This window comes from Zea mays, chromosome 1 (assembly GCF_902167145.1).
Source record: "Zea mays cultivar B73 chromosome 1, Zm-B73-REFERENCE-NAM-5.0, whole genome shotgun sequence".
In the NCBI taxonomy this organism is placed as follows: domain Eukaryota; kingdom Viridiplantae; phylum Streptophyta; class Magnoliopsida; order Poales; family Poaceae; genus Zea; species Zea mays.
The window spans coordinates 113,966,129-113,987,803 of NC_050096.1; the positions used below are offsets into that span (position 1 = coordinate 113,966,129).

General features: G+C 44.8%; 1 protein-coding gene across 2 annotated transcripts; it reads left to right on the plus strand.

Moving 5' to 3' along the window:
- Nucleotides 1-606: 606 nt before the first annotated feature.
- On the plus strand, nucleotides 607-9,529 carry LOC103637791 (uncharacterized). 2 transcript variants are annotated; one of them, XM_008660842.4, is made up of 7 exons: nucleotides 607-893; nucleotides 1,943-2,267; nucleotides 2,357-2,446; nucleotides 2,528-2,644; nucleotides 6,040-6,156; nucleotides 6,248-8,113; nucleotides 9,166-9,502. In XM_008660842.4, exons 2-6 carry the CDS (start codon nucleotides 1,948-1,950, stop codon nucleotides 8,067-8,069), a joined length of 2,466 nt encoding a protein of 821 aa, XP_008659064.1. In that variant the 5' UTR covers nucleotides 607-893; nucleotides 1,943-1,947; the 3' UTR covers nucleotides 8,070-8,113; nucleotides 9,166-9,502. The 2 variants fall into 2 exon arrangements, with proteins under 2 accessions (XP_008659064.1, XP_035819968.1); XM_035964075.1 differs by having other exon boundaries at nucleotides 610-893; nucleotides 8,256-9,529.
- The last annotated feature ends 12,146 nt before the right edge of the window (nucleotides 9,530-21,675 follow it).

Here is a 21,675-nt window from a genome sequence, read left to right on the forward strand (position 1 = left end):
CCCAGTTATCACAGTATGTCAGTTTAGCTCCGATCCCAAGCTGCCGAACGGAGCGACAGAGAATTATTTCAGCTGAAACCTGGGTTGATCAAGTGAAAGACCCGGAACAAGTGAAAGACTCGGATCAACTAAAACCTGGCCTGAAACTGTTCCTGACCTGGAACTAAAACCTGGCTGCCGAACGAGGCCTTATTGGTTTTTTTGTGCGACGTTGGGGGAGAAGACGTGCAAACGTGTGTAGAGTCGCGACGTCGGACGAAAACTGCTGATATGGGAGAAGAAGCGACACTTCTTTCTTGGTACAACGTAGATTCCTTTCTCGCATTCGCTCGCTGCCCCTGGAACAGGAGAAATTTGCCTGTTCCTATATTTCTCATGTGAAAAATGAACAATACCTACACAATTTCTTCATGGCCATGGGATTAAGTAGATTTTCTGGTTCACGTGACACCGGCATCTTGCTACAGTATTTTATTCTAGAGGGGACGGGATGAATTTGCGTTTTTTGGTTCACCTTTTTTGATTTCTATATTTTTTCTTTAGAATTCCTTCAATCCAAACGGATCTAAACATATTTTCACTCGTCCGATCAGGCGATTCAGAGGACGACATCGCTAGCACGTGGTGTCTGTTCCGGCTAAAATGAAAGGTAGTGGCAAAATTGTGGAAAGCACCAGGGAAGATTTTCCGCGGTGGGGAAATATCAAGAATACCCCTGGCATCCGCAGCCCTAACAAATCAACCCCGCTTCGTCTTCCCCTCCTCCTTCCCTTCTTCCCCTCCCTTCCCGGCCGCCGCGGTGCGCGCCCGCCTCCTTCCGTCCGGAGGCAACTACTCGCTTCTCTCTACTCTCGGGGAAGCCTGAGCTGATTCCTCCTCGTGCTCTCTCGTGGGTAAGTAAATCCTTTTGCGCAACCAGATTTCCGGGGGCTTCGACTGAACTGAGCTCTTGCATCCGGCCCCTTGTTCCCCCCCACCCATGGGTGTTGATTCCCAATCCTCCTTTTCCGATGACAAAGAGCCGTCCTTTTTTTTTGTTCAGTTGGTATAAAGTAATTTCTATTTGGATCCTCGAGTGGGCTTGCGTATTCGCGTAGCATCCTCTGAAATTTACTCCTTTTCGCCGTGCCTACTGCCTAGCAGATTATTTTGTGTTTCCCGTCCCTGCTCTGTTCGCAGTCATGTTGCGATTTGTCCCCATTCTAGGGGATTCTTGAGCAAAATGCCCCCTTTTCTCTATTTCCCCTTTTTTCTCTCCAAATTTCCATCCTGAGTTACTTTGCTTTTATACTAGTTATATTATCATTTCAGTCCTTCTCCTGCTGGAGCTTAGTGGAGTTCCAGCCTTCAGACATTTTTTTTCTTGTGAATATGTCAGTTCAGTCATCAATTCAGTGTTCGTTTGCTCGGAATTCCTTGGCAATTTTTAGAGCTACAAGAGCAACAGTCCATGATAAAGTTTTAGTGAAATTTCAGAGGTTCATGAACAATGCTAGTATGAATCCGTCCGGGTTGAAATCCATGTATTGTGTGACTGTTCTTTTTCTTTTGGTTTTGCAACAATCTTTGCCAACGTTAAGCAGATTTTGTTAAAACCTGAACCGACATACTGCTTCATTGCTGCTGGGCTATATAGCTTTTGCAGTGGTGCCTTCGTCAGACAAATGAACATGAACTATCATCTCCATCATGTGCCCTATTTACCTAGTAATTGTGTGTTTCCTGTTCTATGCCTTTACCAACAAAAAACTTGAGTCCCAGGTTCTCTAATGGGAGATGTTGTATGTTGCTAATGACCTTTAAAATACTTAAAAAAATAGGCACCCTTGACATAGTGAATTTTCACTTCGTCATGAATTACACATGAGAATTTTTGTTGAAAGTAAATTTCCTTTACATTTCTTATGTTTATTATAGTTATACTGACAGCTGAACAACTCAGGAAGCATGGCGGATGGGGGTATTGTGGTAGCCATTTGCCAATATGGTGGAGAATTCACTTCTGGCCCCAATGGTAATTTGACATACAAAGGAGGCGAGGCGCATGCTGTTGATGTTACTCGTGACATGCCACTGGAGAACTTCAAGGATGAGGTGTCCAAGGTGTTCCATGTTGACGTCACTGACATGTCATTGAAGTACTTCCTTCCGAATAATTACAGAACGCTAATCACAATATCATGTGATCGAGATTTACAAAGGATGGTTGATTTTACTACCAGTGCCACACAAGTGGAAGTTTTCTTGATTAGTAGAGTAGAAAACAGGTATGTTTTTTTGCACCTTATTGCTTTGTGATCTAAGAGTCAATGCATTGGCTGACATGGTACATGCTTTTCTCGGGCTGAATACCCAGGAGTATTGTTACTTACTCTGGAGCTTCTGCAAGTAAGCCTGGATCTAATGCTCCTGGTGATAAAAGGAAAAGGCCACCTTCCAAAAACAAGTAGGCTGCGCTGTGCTAGTTGTCTTTATGTTTTTTTTGTTATCCTCTATACTGTGTATCATGACATATTCTCTCTTTTAGGGTATCCAAAAGTAACAAGAAGACTCCAACTCCCAGTGCTCCTGGCACTTCAGTCCAACCTAGTGCTAATAATGTGAAACAGCCAAGACCAATAGCTATTGAAACCAACGACAACAGGTGCGAAATTGATCTTCATATAACTGCTACATCTTGGCATGCCTTCTTTGTTCTGGGATGTTTCTGATTTCTAAGAAATTGCAGTTCTGCGTGCCTTTCATGTTTGATTCATAAAGTGGATAGAAATAAGTTCTGTATATACAAATGGCTCTGGAAGCGGAGGCCCAACCTAGGTCTAAAATGATATAGGTGAGCGCCAGCTAGATAACTGAGACTAATAAAAACAATTGTAGCAGTTCTGACAAGCGTGGTATCAATAACCTCCTACCAAGGGGGCAGTGAACAACCGTGATTTTTTCCTTTGTCTATAAAACAGCGTCATAGAACCTTTTACTAGAGATGTTACACACAATGAGCTATTTTTGGTTACATTGACGAAGATGCATTGGCCACTATCTAGTGCATGCCAAGGGAACACATACGGCAGCTATTTTGTATATACTTTACAAAATAGCTAAAGAACACACAAGGTATATACTTTACTCCCTTTAATTTGAAGAGTAGCTTATCCCAGAATCGAATGAATGTATGCCTATTTGGATATTTGCATTTCAGTGTGTGCCTTACTTGATAAAGTTCTTGTTTGTGCCAGCAATGACACTTTTTGTCAAATGCATCATTAATTCTGACATCCGAATTTGTAGACTTGAAAGTTCTTTCCTGTATGCTGATTTGTATTGTATTTTTGGCTATTTTACAGAGCATAAGACTGAATAGTTAGCTAAATTTATGTATCAGTGGTCTACATAATGTGGTTATGGAGTTAAAATGTAGGCATCTTCACAACATAGTTCTCCTTTTGTTTTGATGTTATAATTGCAAAGCAATAGAGTATCCTGAGCACAAGGAGCCTTGTGCCTTGGTTTGCAGATGATGCAACATCTTCGCTTTCAGATTTTTGTAGAATGATTTTGTGTATTGACTGCCATAAACATTTCCTAGTTGCTTCTATTATAATTAAATCTTCGCCATCTCAAGTACTCATAGTTTGACTCTTATGGATATCATGGGCTTCGTAGTTGGCAAAATAATGTTAAGTGAAGTTCTAGTCTAGTTTATCTGAATTTCCAGCCTCATTAATACATGCCATTTTATTGTTTACAGTCTTGTAAAGTCTGAAGTATTACTTGTTGTTATGATTGCTAGATCGATGAGTGATTGGAGAGGGGTTATCGATGGGCAGGAACGTCGGCCGGGGGCCTCTGCCCACGGCCGAGCAAGAGGAGGGTTTCTCCCTTCTAATTCTTACCTGCTTTATTTCTCATCCATTGATTACATAAATAGGCCGGTTGGCCGCCCCTATCTAGCTAGAGATCCTTATCTCTTAAAAACTCTCAACAAACTACTAACTGATAACCTTCCTAGATAATCTCAACTAATCTCCTAAATAATCTCAACTAATCTTCTAATCTTATCTCTAACTATCCTTATCTAATCCCCCTTGAGGGCCCATGGCTGCTGCTGCCGCAGCCCCTCCGTGGGCCTCCTTAGGCCCTGACACTACACCCCTCCTGGACAAGCAGCTCGCCCTCGAGGTGCCGCATAACAGGTGCTCAAAGACCGAGTCTACTTGACCCAAAACCAAACACCTAGAAGACAAGCCTTTTACATCTCGGCTTATCTTATTATTTCGAATCTGATTTTTTTACCCCATAAGATAAGGTGGACACGCACGTGTGCAGCCACCTGGATCCCATGGATGCCATCTGCACGAAAGGGGAGCACATGGATGGGCACCTGGAATAGGTCGCAACAATAACCAGCGGAGGCGCCCTCGTGGCGGCCGGTAGCGGAATGTGGTGGCGCTAAATAGTGCGCCCTTGTTGATGACGAGGTGAGTGCCTTCCCTACCGCTGCTGCCGTAGAGTTGAAGTTCGTCGCCCGCGGGACACGTACCATGCTTGAACTTGGAGATAGTGGCCCGGTGCCACTGTTGATGGCCGTCCGACAGGGTGAGGTCGCGCCCACGTGTGCCGGGGTCAACCGTCACCAAGGCTGTCTCGAGCATCTGCCGGCGCATCTCCCGCACTCTCTGTCGTGCAAGGAAGCCACGAGCAGCAGCTTGTATGCCCACAACCGCCGACGTCCGGAGCCGTGCAGACAACGCTAGCTGGTGCTGCTCATGTTGCACTGCTTCCTTGATTTGCAGCAGCCCTTGCTCAACCTTCTGGAGCGTGGCTTGCATCTTTGCGAGATCAGCCCTTATATTGGTCCAAATGTCCCCCATCGATGGAGCTGGTGATTGCTGAGTCGTGGCTGCCCCCAGTGGCTCCGCCCATGGGGGCGGAGACGCCGTCAACGAAGATGATGTGATGAAATTTGGCGTTGTCCCTGAAGATGGGCATGCTGACGTCCAGTATGTGGTGACAAAATTGGCAGATGATGCTGCCCATGGAGATGGGGACGCCGGTTGCCAGGATGGCGTGACGAAGGTGGCATGCGGCGTAGCCCATGGAGATGGGGACGTCGGTTGCCAGGACGACATGAGGAAGGTGACATGCGGCGCAGTCCATGGAGATGGGGACGCCGGTTGCCAGGATGACGCCGCGAAATTGGCAGCAGAAGCCATGGGATTAGATCGAAACCCAAGCTATCCGATATCAGATGTTATGATTGCTAGATCGATGAGAGATTGAAGATTGGGTTATCGATGGGCAGGAACGTCGGCCGGGGGCCTCTGCCCACGGTCGAGCAAGAGGAGGGTTTCTCCCTTCTAATTCTTGCCTGCTTTATTTCTCATCCATTGATTACATAAATAGGCCGGTTGGCCGCCCCTATCTAGCTAGAGATCCTTATCTCCTACGCCGCATGGAGATGGGGACGTCGGTTGCCAGGACGACATGAGGAAGGTGACATGCGGCGCAGTCCATGGAGATGGGGACGCCGGTTGCCAGGATGACGCCGCGAAATTGGCAGCAGAAGCCATGGGATTAGATCGAAACCCAAGCTATCCGATATCAGATGTTATGATTGCTAGATCGATGAGGGATTGAAGATTGGGTTATCGATGGGCAGGAACGTCGGCCGGGGGCCTCTGCCCACGGTCGAGCAAGAGGAGGGTTTCTCCCTTCTAATTCTTGCCTGCTTTATTTCTCATCCATTGATTACATAAATAGGCCGGTTGGCCGCCCCTATCTAGCTAGAGATCCTTATCTCCTAAAAACTCTCAACAAACCACTAACTGATAACCTTTCTAGATAATCTCAACTAATCTCCTAATCTTATCTCTAACTATCCTTATCTAATCCCCCTTGAGGGCCGATGGCTGCTGCTGCCGCAACCCCTCCGTGGGCCTCCTTAGGCCCTGACACTTGTTTTTTTCATTAGTCAGCAGTTCTGTTCTGTAATGGTATGTTGTTAATTCTCAGTTGCTGTCATCATATTTTTGAAATTAGGGTATTCCAACTGGAATTTGGAAGTGATGTTGCCTTTGCCACCCCAGCTGGAGGTGCTTCTACTGCGCCAGACATTCTGGATCAGCAAAACCTTGCTCTTGTTGACACTGCACATCGGTAATTTTGCTGCCATCTAATGTCTTGTACTCCAAAATGTTGTACAAAAAGGAATAGTTTCACAAATGTCGACAACTTATGTGTTTTGCAGGGAACCAATTGGCCATTTCGATGATTCAGGTGACTCGTATGTTGGTTCTGAGATCACTGTAGATCCTCAGCATGGACTCGACAATCCTGTTATGTTTTGGGATGACATTATTAAAGGTGTTGGTCAAGAATTTGATAATGTGAAGGATTTCCGTGCTCAATTGTGCAAATATGCCATTGGGAAAGGATTTGCGTACCGGTTCATTAAAAATGAAACTACTCGTGTCACGGTAAAATGTGTTGCAGAGGGCTGCACATGGCGAATGCATGCATCCGAGTCATCTCGTAACAAGAAATTTGTGATCAAGAAAATGACAGATGAGCATACATGTGGAGGAGGAAATGGAGAAGGTCAGCGTCGAGCGACAAGACAATGGCTGACCACTGTTATTAAGGAGAAGCTGCATGATAATCCGATGTTGAAGCCAAAGGACCTTGTCAAGGAAATATATGAACAATATGGAGTTACACTGACTTATTCACAGGTCTGGCGAGGTAAAGAAGTAGCACAGAAGGAACTGTATCATGCTATCAGGGAGACTTACAGCCATTTGCCCTGGTATTGTGAGAGGCTTACAGAGTCCAACCCAGGGAGTATTGCTTTGTTATCTCCAATGGTGGATACAAAGTTCCGTCGCTTTTTTGTTGCATTTCATGCTTCTTTGCATGGTTTTGCAAATGGGTGCAGGCCCCTATTGTTTCTTGACAAGGTTCCACTGAAAGCAACAAATGAGTACAAGTTGCTGGTGGCCGCTGCAGTCGATGCTGACGATGCTGTCTTTCCAGTGGCATTTAGCGTCGTCGAGGATGAAAACTATGAAAGTTGGGTTTGGTTCTTAATGCAGCTGAAATTCCCTGTCCAAAATCACAGCTACGCTTACAATGCCATGACATTCTTGTCCAGTGGACAGAAGGGTCTGGATGCTGCCGTTTCTCAAGTTTTTGAAGATAGCCATCATGCCTTCTGTTTGCATCATATCATGGAGGAATTCAAAGGAGAGCTGAGAAAGGGACCATGGTCACAACAAATAAGAGAGGGGATGATTGAGGATTTTACTCGCGCCGCTCAAGCATGTAGTATTGAGGATTTTAACACGTCAATCGAGAGCATTAGGAACATATCCACTGAAGCTGCTGAGTGGATCATAGCAAGCAAGCCTGAGCATTGGTCCGACGCCATTTTCAGAGGCTGTCGATACGACCATTTCTCCTCAAACATTGTTGATGCCTTCAATAACTGGATACCAACCAAGAAGGAGGGTTCAATTGTGCTGATGGTTGACTCACTGAGAACAAAAATAATGGAGATAATAGAAACAAGGCGTGAGGCTTGCAAGGCGTGGTCAGGACCTTTGACGCCTTCCATGGAATTCAAAGCACAGGAGGAGGTGACGAAGGCTGGTAAAATGACTGTTCTGTGCTCTTCCGAAACCGTGTTTGAAGTGCGAGGCAATGCGATCTTTGTCGTTAATCTCGCAAATTGGGAATGCACCTGCCGGAGGTGGCAGCTTTCTGGCCTCCCGTGCCTGCATGCTGTCGCTGTGTTCAACCGGATCGGGCGATCTTTCTACGACTACTGCTCCAAGTTTTTCAGAATAGAGAGCTACCATATGACTTACTCAGGAACGATCTTCCCAATACCTGATATGGACACTGTTGATTTTAGTGCCGGTGCAAATCTAATCCCGCCTCCCAAGCCACGGACGTCGGATAAACCAAGAAGGAAGCGGTTTAACCCCAACAAGATCCCCACGGTAATACGGCTCTGCAGCAGGTGCAAGCAAGCAGGCCACAACAAGGCAACCTGTGAAGCTATTTTGTAGACAAAAAAGTAGCTGCTGCATCTGGGGTTTGTATTTTATAGCAGGTACCTTTTTACGTTTTAACTTTGACTTCTCGTGCTATATATATTTTTTTCCTGAAGATAATATTTTGAATCATGGAAGTTGAGATGTGTGTCATATTGTTAAAAGAAAACTTAATTTACAACACACCCACAATATTCCCAGGACATAACAGCTTTGCCTTCACCAGACAGCAGCAGTACTTCATCTCCTCTGTCTCTGTAGAGAGTGAAGTCACTTCAGCTTGATTAGGAGAAACTTCGTTGAGAACACTACAAAATTATCGAAATAAGCATCAGCAAGTCGGCGACGATTATGATATCCGGCTTGACTGGAGCAACTAGAAATCAAGTCGTCTGATTAGGCGTCGACTAATTAAGAGTAACATAACATCCAATATGGGCATAAACGAGTGGTCGCCTGATTAGGCGAATGAAAATTTCGTCATGGGCTGGCATCAGGTATGTTGGCAACTTGGGCCAGTTGTTTTTCGGCCCAATAAGGGACTCCTCTGTCCTGTCTCACTATCCCATTCAATTAGGACTCTAGCCACTGTCTACAGAGTTGGAATGATCTGGCATACTCTACCCAGCCGTAGGCGTTTCCTCCCTTCCAAGCTGTGGCTGTGGCAGTCTCCTCACCTCTACATGGGACCATCACTGGGAGCTTTTGTCAGTTTTCTTGGACATCTTAAACGTGTAAATCTGACTCAGCGAGGTGTAGAAAGATTATTTTCATCAAACTGGCGTCATTTGCTTGCTATTCATATCAGTGTCTTCATCTTTTGTGTGTAAAAGAATTTTCTCTATAAGTTGTCAGTGAGCAACACATTGGACCTTTATTTGGATACTCTATTATTCACCTAATCCACGTATATTGAGGTGGATTAAGTGAATACTAGAGTATCCAAACAAAACCTTGGGTGTTTGGAGGACATGAACAACACGGACAAGATTTGTGAACCATGAGTCGTTTCTGTGCTGAAACTTTTCCTGGCGCTCCACACATTGGTCGTTATTGGGACTGAATGCACTTTGACTGCTTGCTTAACTTTTAAGTGTTTCCTCCTTTTCAGCGTAAAGGATCTCAAGTTTTTGCTGGAGCGCTATGGCTGGTGCTGCCTGCTTTCTGCAGCTTCTTATCTGGAAAGGGGAAATTGGGTATCAGGCATACATATGATTCCCTGTGTTTATGTGGGAGCCGTAGCTTAAATCTTTTGTGGAGTGGGTGGATGAACCCAAGTGTTAGGGATCTGTCTGCTAGTACAGCATAGATTGTTACCAGTTCGACAACTCTAGGTAGTCCGTAGTCTTATCGTCTAGATGAAACCATTAGCTGTTTATTCTCATGTAGATCGATCTTCGCACGTGCCATGGTGGTTGCTTTCGTAATACTATCTCCGTTCTCAAATATTTATCGTCCGTTAGTTTATTTTTAAACTAAAACATGACAAAATAAAAAAAAACGGAGGGAGTATCGTTTTGTACAACTTTCTTTGTGTGCGCTCCTCTCAACTCTTAGGTAGAGGCTGCCAGTCAAAGGTGCAAATAGTATGGCTAGCTATTTTGCCAAACGGACCGAACTCGTAACTCCGAAGAGAGGAGGCTCCAGCGATTCGGTCGGTATTCTTGATCCAGGTGTTCAGGGTATAATAATTAAAAAGAACCACATCAGCCTAATCTGCAACCTTGAGATCTAACCGTATAGTGTTCGTTCTTGCAATGAAGGCTAAGCAATTTTTATTTGATATCCAAGAACATCATTATTCAATAGTTTAAAGAAGCAACAGTTCATGATGCCTGTGCTCAGTCTCATTGCGAACTTGTCGCCCAAGACGAAAGGTGAGAAGGCCACACATTGCGAACTTGTCGCCCACCAAACACTTCATTCATGGTAGGTCTTTGTTCGGCATGTGTACATGCATACACGAAGAGTATTTTAAACGCATGTACGCATATTAAATATGCCTAGGAGATCCGAGTTTGGAAGACAACATATTTGAGTTGGGCTTATTGTTATTGACATGATAGTTAATATGAACGATGGTGAAAACAGAGACATTTGAAATGTCTCGGAATCGACTTGATTTAATCAGTCCGATGAGATTTTCATAGCGATTTCATTGTTATGGTCGATAAATTTCTCACAGAATTCAGGACCGTGTACAACAGATAATTTGGTTGGAAAAACTTTTTTTTTTCATACCACATGGTATTATATTCAGTTCTTTGCTTATCTTAGTTTTTGTAGAAAATATTGTGAATAGTATAGCCCAAATATAACAGTCAAGGACAATACTTGGTGATGCAAGTCACTATGATAAAAGGGTCATGCTATCTTGTATTTAATATGATTATATGTGATGTTTTTTTCCGTTATAGTTTTCATCCATGTATTAGATATGATAGAATAACTTTCATTAGAAAATTAAGAGTTCCAATTGATGCCCTTTCAATTGCTACACCTATGAAGATTCTAATCATCATTTGGTAGGTCTGCCAAAGCAGAGTGTCACCGATTATTTTGATCCAATAAGGTGGATATTGGATCTCTGTATGCATAGTGTTAGTTTGCTTAACAAGGCTATGAAATCATATTTGGGCCTTGGGCATGTTGTTGGGAGGCGGGGCATTGGATGCCACCCGACAAACAAGTCAAATAGGATATGTTTAGCAAATGTTGCTTACCTGTCATTATATTTTTAGTCGTGATGTCAAAGCTCATTAGAACTTAGTGATTATGGATCTTGTCTACTATATATCCTTAAAAGGAAGAGATTGTAAAACATATAGTTGGAGAATCTTTTGTTAAATTGATTAATGAAATATTAAAGTAAACATAGTACTTAACTTTTTCTTTTATTTTGTTTAGTGATGGTACCTAACGCTCCTATCGATTTTAGTTTGCAATCGGTTATTAACAAACAAAACCCATTAGAGCAAATTTATTGCTTGTTACCTTAATTTGGTAATACTTTTCAAGTAAGACAAAAAGAAGTATGTTCTTCAGACTCTTTATACTAATGAGCCAGCGAGGAATGCAAGTGATGATGACCAAAGTGCTTATAAGAAGCACATGAATGACTTCTTGTATGTTTGTTGCCTCATAATTACCACCATGTCTCGAGCTTCAGAAGCAATATTAGGATGTGGATGCCCACAATATGACCAAGCAAGGGTTAAGATATATGAGATTCCATGTCCCTTTATGATGCAAGCTAACTAAAGGAAGTCTAGTCAATCCTCATGTAATCAAGATTTTGGTTACACTAAGAGTCTTGGATGCACTTGATGTCGCTCTTCTTTATGACCTAGATATGGATGTGATCCTCTAGTCCCTCCCACAAAGCTGTGAGCCGTTCAATTTGAACTTTCACATGAATAACGTGGAGAAGACCTTAGATAAGTTGTATGGGACACTTAAGACAACCATGAAGAGCAGTAAAAAAATCTAATCATGTGACGATGGTTCAACATGATATCAAGAATAAAAATACTTTATGAAGGGCAAGGGAAAGGCTAAAAATGAGATCTCAAAGCCAAGTGAGAGCCTAAGTCTATGTAACACCCCAGGTGTTACTTAGGGTTTTCACTCAAGACTACACAAGTAAAGCCATCATCACATGTGACTTAAATGGAGTAAAGGACACCAAACTTGGAAATAAAGATCCTAAGTAAGTGCAACCCATCTTAGAAGTCATGCCTTGGCTTTATCATTCACATATAGTGAGGAATTGCCCAAACCCTAATTCAAACCCCTTTTGAACAATTGGAGCACTAGAAGTGAGTATGACCAAAAGGCCATGAAAACCACATGATCATGACTTGGGCCAATTATAAAAGATGAAGTACACTTAATACTCCACAAAAATTAGTAAGAAAGTGACCCCAAAAAGGTTTCAGAAAAACCCCAAAAGGTTCACCAAACGGTTGAGCATAAAAGGAAAATCAGAATTTTTCTAAGTCCAAAACCAACCCCCTTCCAAAGATCAAACATGTTCACCCTTTTTCAAACTTCAAAACCACTTGACCCAATTGACAAAGTGGCGCCTAAAGACCTCTAGAACACCCTGGAAAAGTTTGAACCCAACCCTAAGTCGTTTCACACGACTTGGCACAAGTTTTGTCTCGGTGTGGACAGCTAGGACAGAGCCAACTTCCCACCCCCATATCTCTCAAACCCGACCACATCTCCCCTTGGAACTCACATGAACTAGGTAGCCCTAGGTGTAGGGAAGAGATCTCTAAAAGGTCTTAGGGCAAGATTCGCACGTTTGGCTGCTCAGCAGGGGGTAGAACAAGAGCAGAAACAAACCTCCACGTGTTCGACGTGCACTGCGCTCGCCAGAGCACGCCCGACGCCCGCCCCCGCGTGCCCCACGTCGCGCCAAGCCGAGCCGGCGCCGTTGCCCGTGCCCGCGCCTATAAAGCCACCCGAGACTTCAACTGTACTCCCCCGCACGCGCTCGACCTCACTGGAGCACTAGATCACCGGCGTTGCCCCGCGCACGGCGTGCCCGCGGCCACCCGATCCCCCGCCACCGTAGACCGGCCAACAGAGCCTCTCCCAACCCCGTCCGACCCTCGGAGTAGACCCTGCGTGCCTCGGTGAAGCTCCCCGAGCGAGGAATCGAACTTTGCCTCGCCAGAGAAGCCAGTTCACGGTCGCCAGACTTCACCCGACCGCCGGCAAGCGTAGACCGAGCGCCACGGTAAGTCATTCTCCGACTCCTTGCACGAGTCGATTGCTTGACATCCCGTGAGGCTCCCCGTGCCCTTGGATTGACCGGTATCACCGTGGTTAGGCCAGAGCACTCGCCGCCGACGAGTTCACCCGCCTGCGCACGTGGACCGGCCGATTCCGGCTACCACAGCCGTCGAGCCGTACCTCGCTGTGACCGCAAGAACCTCCCGGAGCCAACCCCGCCCTTCACCGGACCTCCCTCGCCGCTGGTAAGCCGCGCCGCCCTGTTTACTCCCGCGGGAACTATTTAAATAAGGGGAGGGACCTCGGGGGGAAGAGATAAAGGCCAGGGGGATTTTTGTAATGTCAGCGTCTCAAAGGAATAGTGGCGCATGGGTATAAATGAAGGGATTGTTTTAGAAAGAACCCAGGGTCTTCGATGCAAATGGGTTTTCCAGAAAACCTTTTTAATATTCTGATTTAAATGCAAACAGAACTTGAAAAATTCATAACTTCAGTTTTGTTCACCCAAATCGAGTCAAACCAATTTTGCAAGATCCTAAATAATGTAAACTACTTAGGAAAAATATAAAACCCCTAAGTGTTGCAGAAAACTTCAAAGTTTTGATTTAAATGATTATCTGGTCAAAAGCTAAATGAAATAAGGAAAAATAGCTACACTATTAGACTCGGGTTAAGAAAATTCAGAGAAGTACTTAATCACTTCCTAACCTGTTTAAAAATAATGAACCCCTCTGTACACCAAATTAAGGTAGAGTTTGCCAATTAAATCATTTTCAGCTTAAAGCTAAAGAAAATATAATAGGTAGTTTAAAATAAGAACCAGGGAGCACCCACATTTTTGTTAGCTCCCTTATTCAGTATAGTTTACTAGAAAATTTTGTTAGACCTTTGTTTAGTACAAAAGAAATGAGGTACCTTTTATTTTAGGAAAACAAGGAAAACATAGAAAAACCCTAGAGAAATAACTCTGAGGAGAAAACACCCCAAACCTTAGGATAACTAATGTTCTGTTAGTACAGAACCCACCCCTAGATGAGAGTTGTAGTGCAATGTGGCCCCTTTGCCCCAACTATTGTTATTTTTGTCCAAGGTATATTCTAATTATTCTGGACCTCAAATTTATAGGACAGACTACAATGACCAATAGTAAGCCACTGTAATTTTTACAGAATTTTTGGAAGAATTTAAATCACTGTTGTAGTTCAAACCCACCCTAAAATCATAAATAGAAAATGAAAAGGGGAATTAATAGTGGAGACTAATGTTACCCTAACCAAACCAGCAAAACCCCTTGATTGCCTACTAAAACATTTAAGGGGCAATCCAAGTCTTAATCCATTATGCTTATCTCTAGGCAAAACCTCAAACCTAAATTGATAAGCATAAACCACTAAGAGCCTCTTATAACAAGGAAACCCTAAGTTATTAACTAACTTAGTTTTTCTTCACTCGGCATAATTGTTACTAAATTCTACATATCATAGCATACATATACCTTATTCATTGCATTCGATAGATTGTAACCTCGCGGACGGAGAGTACATCATCGTGCCGGAGCAAGGAGTTGCTCAGGAGGTAGCCCCGGATCCAGCACCAGAGCCTGCCCCAGAGGATCTACCTGCCCCAGCTTTGGAAGGCAAGCCCCGATTTTATGCATAACCTATTTATTATGCTATTTTACTACACTTAATGCTTGTAGGATTGAATGTGCACTTACGTGTAGGCGTTGTTTGAAACCTTAGTTGCATGAACTCAGGATTCCTTTTGAGATGGATACTAGTATGCTAGGTCGAGTAGCTGCTTTACTAATTAGGGATCTCGGTAGAAGTCGAGTGATTTTTCTAGCACTCGCGCGAGGTCAGGACTTGGTTGTATCCATTTTTATATCGTAATGATGATGGTCTGTGGACAACGATCCATGGGGATGCGTTGTCTACGAGACAGAAATTGGAATAAGGATTAAGGTGTGGTACCGTGTGTCAAACGTTTGAACGTACTAAACATATGCCGAGAAATATGGTAAATCGGTAAGCCTAGTACCTAAGTGAACCTGGCAGCAGATTGCCCTCCTCACGCGACCTGAGACGTGGTCTCCCATTCCGGTTATTGTGGGTACAAGTGCGGTCACTGCACGACGGCAGTCGGGGTTAGTGAGGCATTGTACGCCAAGACGGTGAGCCCCTCTCTGCTGACGGGGAATCGATGGGGGACGATTGATGTGTGTGGGGATGGAGTGCCTCGCCACGTAGTGTGTTTAGGTTTACCTTGCAAGGTTTAAAAACTCGATTCGAATCGTCTGCTTCTCGCAGCTAATGAGACTGCTTGATCCATGCTGCTACATTGAGTAACAAGTGGAAATGTGATGACTTGGCAAAAGTTGTTGATTGCTAAATGTTTGATACCATGTATGGTTAGATAGGTATACATTTAGTCTTAAGAGAGTCACACTTAAACTTGAAAAAGCTAAAACTTGATTTATAGACTCAGCTAGTGCTTTTGGCAACCAAACCCCTCAGCCAAACAGCTGCATGTCTAGAGGTAGAGGAGTAGACTCCTCACACTGGGTAAGTCTAGCTGAGTATTAGTATACTCAGCCTTGCTTGTGGCATAATTTTACAGGTTCTCTGGAGGACATGGTTGCTGGAGTGACTTGGCCGTCCATCTTGCCACCGGGTTGGATAGTCGAGTGGGACCCTACCTCGGCTGAGGAGGAGCATGAGGAGTGGTGGGACAGGCTTCCCCATCTCTCTGTTCATTTATCGTTAGTTTATTTCCACTGCATTTCGAACCATGAGTACTACTTTTGCTAAAACTCCGATGATGATGTAATAAATTTAATACTCCCTTAATGTATGGTTTTATGCTTTATTGTATTTGCTCTGTGCCTCACCGTCGAGTGATTACGTGGTACATGATCCTGTTAGTGGTCTCGTCGGACTAGATCCTAGGGACTGATGTGTTATTCCCATTTAAGTGTGGTCTAGCCTCTAAGGCGGGACTTAGGCACTTGAGTTGGAATAATTCGGGCGGTTCCGCCACAGTTGGTATCGGAGCTCGTACCACCATAGAGGAATCAATAAACTATAAGTACCATCCTTTTTCAAAGTAAAACTTGATAGAAACAAATGTTGGATAGATCGTAGGACGATCAGAATAGACCTAGGACGTGAAGCCTTAGGATAATAGAGGGGTAGCTAGGTGGCTATTTGAGTAAGCCCTACATGCTACTATAAGGGATGGGAGTTCTTCCCTAATCCCTCTAAATTGAAATGAGGTCGTTTAGGACGAGCATGCATGCATCCTTACTTAAACTACTTGATAATTGGGTAAGAACTTTAATACACAATAATGACAGATTAAGTACACCTAGTGCCATTGTCGTAGTTATAGAGAGGTTGAGTAGTGATCCCTTTTTATTTTATAATTCTTTTTCTTTTTCGCTTACGCTTAACCGTACACAGATGACTTCTCATGGATCCTCGGACGAAGGGAGTACACAGTCCCACACAGACGGACTTGCACGAGAGGGTTTCCCCGTATCTTGTGGGAGGTACTTCAGGGAGTTGGTTACACGATGCCTCCCCAGTACGCGGTGCAGCTGTTTGAGAAGCACCGAGTGCCCCGCTGTAGGGTGAGGATGACCCTGGAGCCTCATCCCCTACAGCCAGGCTGGCGTTCATTGGACTCTGAGTCTTTCAGATACAGGGCTGAGGATACTATCGAGGCGATTGCTCTTCACGGACTAACCACCTTCTGTGGTTTCCACCCCTTGGAGCTGTCCACTCACCCAATTGGTTTGTTCCCCGTGGAGAAGGAGGACGACCCAATGTGGAAGGACCAAGTGGAGCATGCTAAGGATATATGGGCTATCTACCCAGGTCAGACTGCTCACTTGACGGTGCGGTGCATGAATGCCTTGTATCGTCTGCAAGTGATGCGAGGAGAGGCAATGTCTCATCTAATGGCATTGTTGGAGGCTACCAAGATCACCTTGGATAACAGGGAGGAACTTGTGGTAGACTTGTCCACTGAGATGGTGGAAAAAGACCTACAAGTGGACAAATGTCAAATGAGATCCAAGATCTTGAGGAGCTAGTGGGAACTAGGGAGAACACCATTGAGGTTCTCGAGGATCAGCTTATCAACACTCAGCAGCAACTCGCGGAAGCTAACCAGCATCTGGATATGCACCACCAGGAGATCCAGGACATGGATGCCAACGAAGATGTCGACATCGAGGGAGGAGAGGAGCCTGCCTCTAGCTTGGACACTGCTGGCTCAGGGAGACCACCTTCCCTCGAGTCGAGTGTTGCCTCGTTTGCTCACTAGGTCGCAGAGATAGAGTTAGAAGTCTGTGACGGTAGAACTCCTCGAGGCTAGCTTAGCTTTTGCACCCCTAGGGTACTAGGCTAGATAGAGTTGAGTCTTTTGAGTTACTGATGTAATCGTGACAAACTCTTTTGGAAGTATGGATGATGAATGATGTCAGCTTTAATTTAAGAAGAAAAGTTTATGCCACATGGTATCTTTTATAAATTATGCAAGAATATATATTGGTTTATCCCTTTGACTCTTTCACCACGATTGAACCTTGAACCTCAGAGATGTGATATTGAGACCATCCTTGATTTTTTAGATGGCAGGAAGAGCGCGTCGTGGATAGAATGAACACATTCCTCTACCACCGCCTCCTACTCTGCAAGAGCTGATGGCTCAGCAGAACGAGATCTTGCGACAGTTGGCTCAGCGTCAGCCGCCACCTCAGCATTATGGTGGTGGTGATCATCAGTGTCACCCCGCAGCGGCCACTTATCAGGAGTTCCTCAGTACCCAGCCACCGTTGTTCACCAGGGCAGAGGATCCACTTGATGCTGATGTATGGCTTAGGGTAGTGGAATCCAAATTCCCACTACTCAATGGAGTTTGTTCAGAGGTGACTAAGGTCAGGTTCGCCACCCAGCAGCTTCGCGGACCCGCGTGGACATGGTGGGACCACTTTCTTGCTATGCAGTCAGTTGACCATGAGGTAGAGTGGAGAGAGTTCAAGGCACTTTCAGGGGGCATCATATACCAGCAGGCATTATGGATCGCAAGCTCAATGAGTTCCTGGCACTCACTCAGGGGAACCGGACAGTGTTACAGTACGCTCAAGCCTTCAATGACCTGTGCCAGTATGCCGGATATCATGCAGACACCGATGAGAAGAAGAGGGACAGATTCAGGAGGGGGCTCAGCACTAAGCTCTGCGACCATCTCAACACAGTCAGGGCCAACAGCTATAATGAGTTAGTCAACATGGCCATTTCTCAGGAGGACTGTATCACAGCCCGTCAGGCAGAGAAGAAGAGGAAGACCCCTGTGGCAGGACCTTTAGCTCAGCCACAGCGCTTCAGGATCGTATCTGACACTCAGAACCGAGGACCTCAGCAGCAGCAAGGACGTTGGGTGATCCGACCCCAGCAGCAGAAGCAGGCACCCAACCGCACCCAGCTTCCAGTTCAGAGGAACAATCAGCCACAGCACCAGCAGTACCGTTAGGCTAATGACAACAAGTGTTTCACTTGTGGTAACACCAGGCATTATGCTAAGAATTGCCCCAGAAACCAGCAGAGGTAGGGACAGAATGCCAACTAGAACCAAGGCAAGAGGCAGAAGGTGCAAGTGAGGCAAGGCAGGCTGAACTTCACCACCATGGCTGACATTCCAGAGGGAGCACCCGTCATGACTGGTATCTTTTCAGTTTTGAATTATCCTGCTATTATTCTTTTTGATTCCGGTGCATCACACAGTTTTATCAGTACCAAATTTAGTGCCAGGTGCCAATTACCTTTTCACCACACCAATGGGGGTATTACAATTTCAACACCAGGAGGCAGGGTTGCCACCTATCAAATCAACAGGCAGGTGCCTATAAAATTTGGAAGTCTTGTGATTAGAACCACACTTCTCATCTTAGGGTTGGATAGTGTGGACATTATATTGGGAACTGATTGGTTATCCAGGTATCAGGCAGTACTTGATATTGCAGCAAGGGCCATTGAGATTCATTCCCCTACTTGTAGCGAGACTACTTTATATTTGCCGGATTAGGGTTGTACCCGCTCTTGTGCATTCACCATGATAGAGTCACCAGTTGAAAGAATCCCTGTGGTCTGTGACTACCCAGATGTTTTTCCTGACGAATTGCCAGGAATGCCACCCGACAGAGACATAGAGTTCGCGATTGAATTGCAACCCGGAACTGCTCCTATATCCAAGAGACCATATAGGATGCCTCCAGCGGAATTGGCGGAATTGAAAAAGCAACTACAAGAGTTGTTGGACAAGGGGTTCATTCGCCTGAGTACTTCACCATGGGGATGTCCAGCCTTGTTTGTAAAAAAGAAGGATGAAAGTCTGAGAATGTGTGTCGATTACCGCCCTCTCAATGCGGTGACCATCAAGAACAAATACCCACTGCCCCGCATTGATGTTTTGTTTGATCAGTTGGTGGGAGCCAAAGTGTTCTCCAAGATAGACCTTCGCTCGGGCTACCATCAGATCAAGATCCGTGCCAGCGATATTCCCAAGACGACTTTCTCTACCAGATATGGGCTTTATGAGTTTTTGGTGATGTCTTTTGGGCTGACCAATGCCCCGGCTTACTTCATGTATTTGATGAACTCCGTATTCATGCCAGAGCTAGACAAGTTTGTGGTGGTTTTTATTGATGACATTCTGGTGTACTCCAAAAATGAAGACGAGCATGCTGAGCATCTACACATCGTACTTCAGCATCTGCGCGATCATCGTCTATATGCTAAGCAGTGCAAATGTGATTTCTGGCTGAAGGAGATAAATTTTTTGGGTCACACCATCTCTCAGGATGGGGTATCAGTTGATCCTGAGAAGGTACAAGAAGTGATGAATTGGAAACCTCCTACCACAGTACGACAGGTTCGGAGTTTTCTGGGATTGGCACGGTATTATCGACGATTTATTCCGGATTTCTCCAGGATTGCCAAGCCAATGACTGAATTGTTGAAGAAAGGAGTCAAGTATGAATGGAGCCAGAAGTGTGAGGATGCCTTTCATACACTAAGGCAGCATTTGACAACAGCACCTGTGCTGGCTCAACCTGACAGCACCAAACTCTTTGAGGTTTATTGCGATGCTTCCGGTACTGGATTGGGATGTGTCTTGATGTAAGACAACAGAGTCATTGCTTATGTCTCCCAAGCACTCATACCCCATGAGCAGAACTACCCCACACATGACCTGGAGTTAGCAGCCGTGGTTCATGCTCTCAAGATTTGGAGACATTACTTGATGGGAGCTCATTGTAATATCTACACTGATCATAAGAGTCTCAAATACATTTTCACTCAGGATGATCTTAATATGAGGCAGAGAAGATGGTTAGAATTAATCAAGGACTATGATTTGGAGGTGCATTACCATCCGGGCAAAGCCAATGTTGTGGCTGATGCCTTAAGCAGGAAAGCCCAGTGCAATTGTATGAGTATGGATGCAGGAATCACCACCCTATGTGATGAATTGTGCAAGTTAAAAATAGAAGTTCTTTCCTCTGGTGCCTTGAGTTATATTTCAGTGGAGCCCACTTTACATGAGCAGATAGTCATGGCACAGATTAGTGACAAGGGTGTTCAAGTCATTAAGGAAATGGTCGAACAGAAGGTGGATAAATACAAATGTTTCCATCAGGACAGCAAAGGGATTCTATGGTTTGGAGACCGATTGGTTGTTCCCAAGAACCCTGAGCTCAGAAAGAAGATATTGGATGAAGCTCACCTTTCCAAATTCTCCATGCACCCCGGCAGTAACAAGATGTATCATGATCTCAGATCTTTGTACTGGTGGACCAGAATGAAGAGGGAAATTGCTAAGTATATATCTGAATGCGACACCTGCCAGAGAGTCAAGGCCAGTCATTTGAAGATAACAGGCACTTTACAGCCCTTCACATACCATCTTGGAAATGGGAGGATATTTGCATGGACTTCATTGTGGGATTGCCCAATACCTCCCGACACCATGATTCTATCTGGGTCATTGTGGATCAGTTGACCAAGAAAGCTCATTTCTTGCCAGTACATACCACCCACAGGACGAAGAAGTATGTAGAAATCTACATTGACCAGATAGTTCGCTTGCATGGAATACCAAGGACTATAGTATCTGACAGAGGAGCACCATTCGTGGCACGATTTTGGGAGCAATTGCAGGAATCACTTGGGACCCATGTAATAAGAAGCTCAGCATACCATCCTCAAACAGATGGTCAGACAGAAAGGGTAAATCAGACTCTGGAAGACATGTTGAGGGCATGTGTGCTACACTATGGGAAGGATTGGGACATGAGCCTTTCCTTGGCAGAATTTTCTTATAATAACAGCTACCAGTCCAGTCTGCAGATGGCACCTTTTGAGGCCTTGTATGGGAGAAGGTGTAGGACACCGCTAAATTGGTCACAAGCTGGAGAGAGAGAAATTTTTGGGCCTGACTTAGTACTTGAAGCAGAGGAGAAGGTCAGAGTCATTAAGAAGAACCTAGAAGCTGCTCAGGCCCGGCAGAAGAGCTATCATGACAAGAGGAGAAAGCCTCTATAGTTTGAAGTGGGAGATCATGTTTATCTTAAGGTGTCACCCACCAAAGGTGTTCAGAGATTTGGAATCAAGGGCAAGTTAGCTCCTCGCTACATTGGACCCTATGAGATCAAGGAAACTTGTGAGCCTGTAGCATATCAATTGAAGTTGCCACCCCACATGTCAGCAGTTCATGATGTGTTTCACGTATCTCAGCTACGGAAGTGCGTCCGCTTACCCACGGAAGTGCTACCTGAACCAGAATTGGAGATAGAGCCGGATTTGTCCTATAA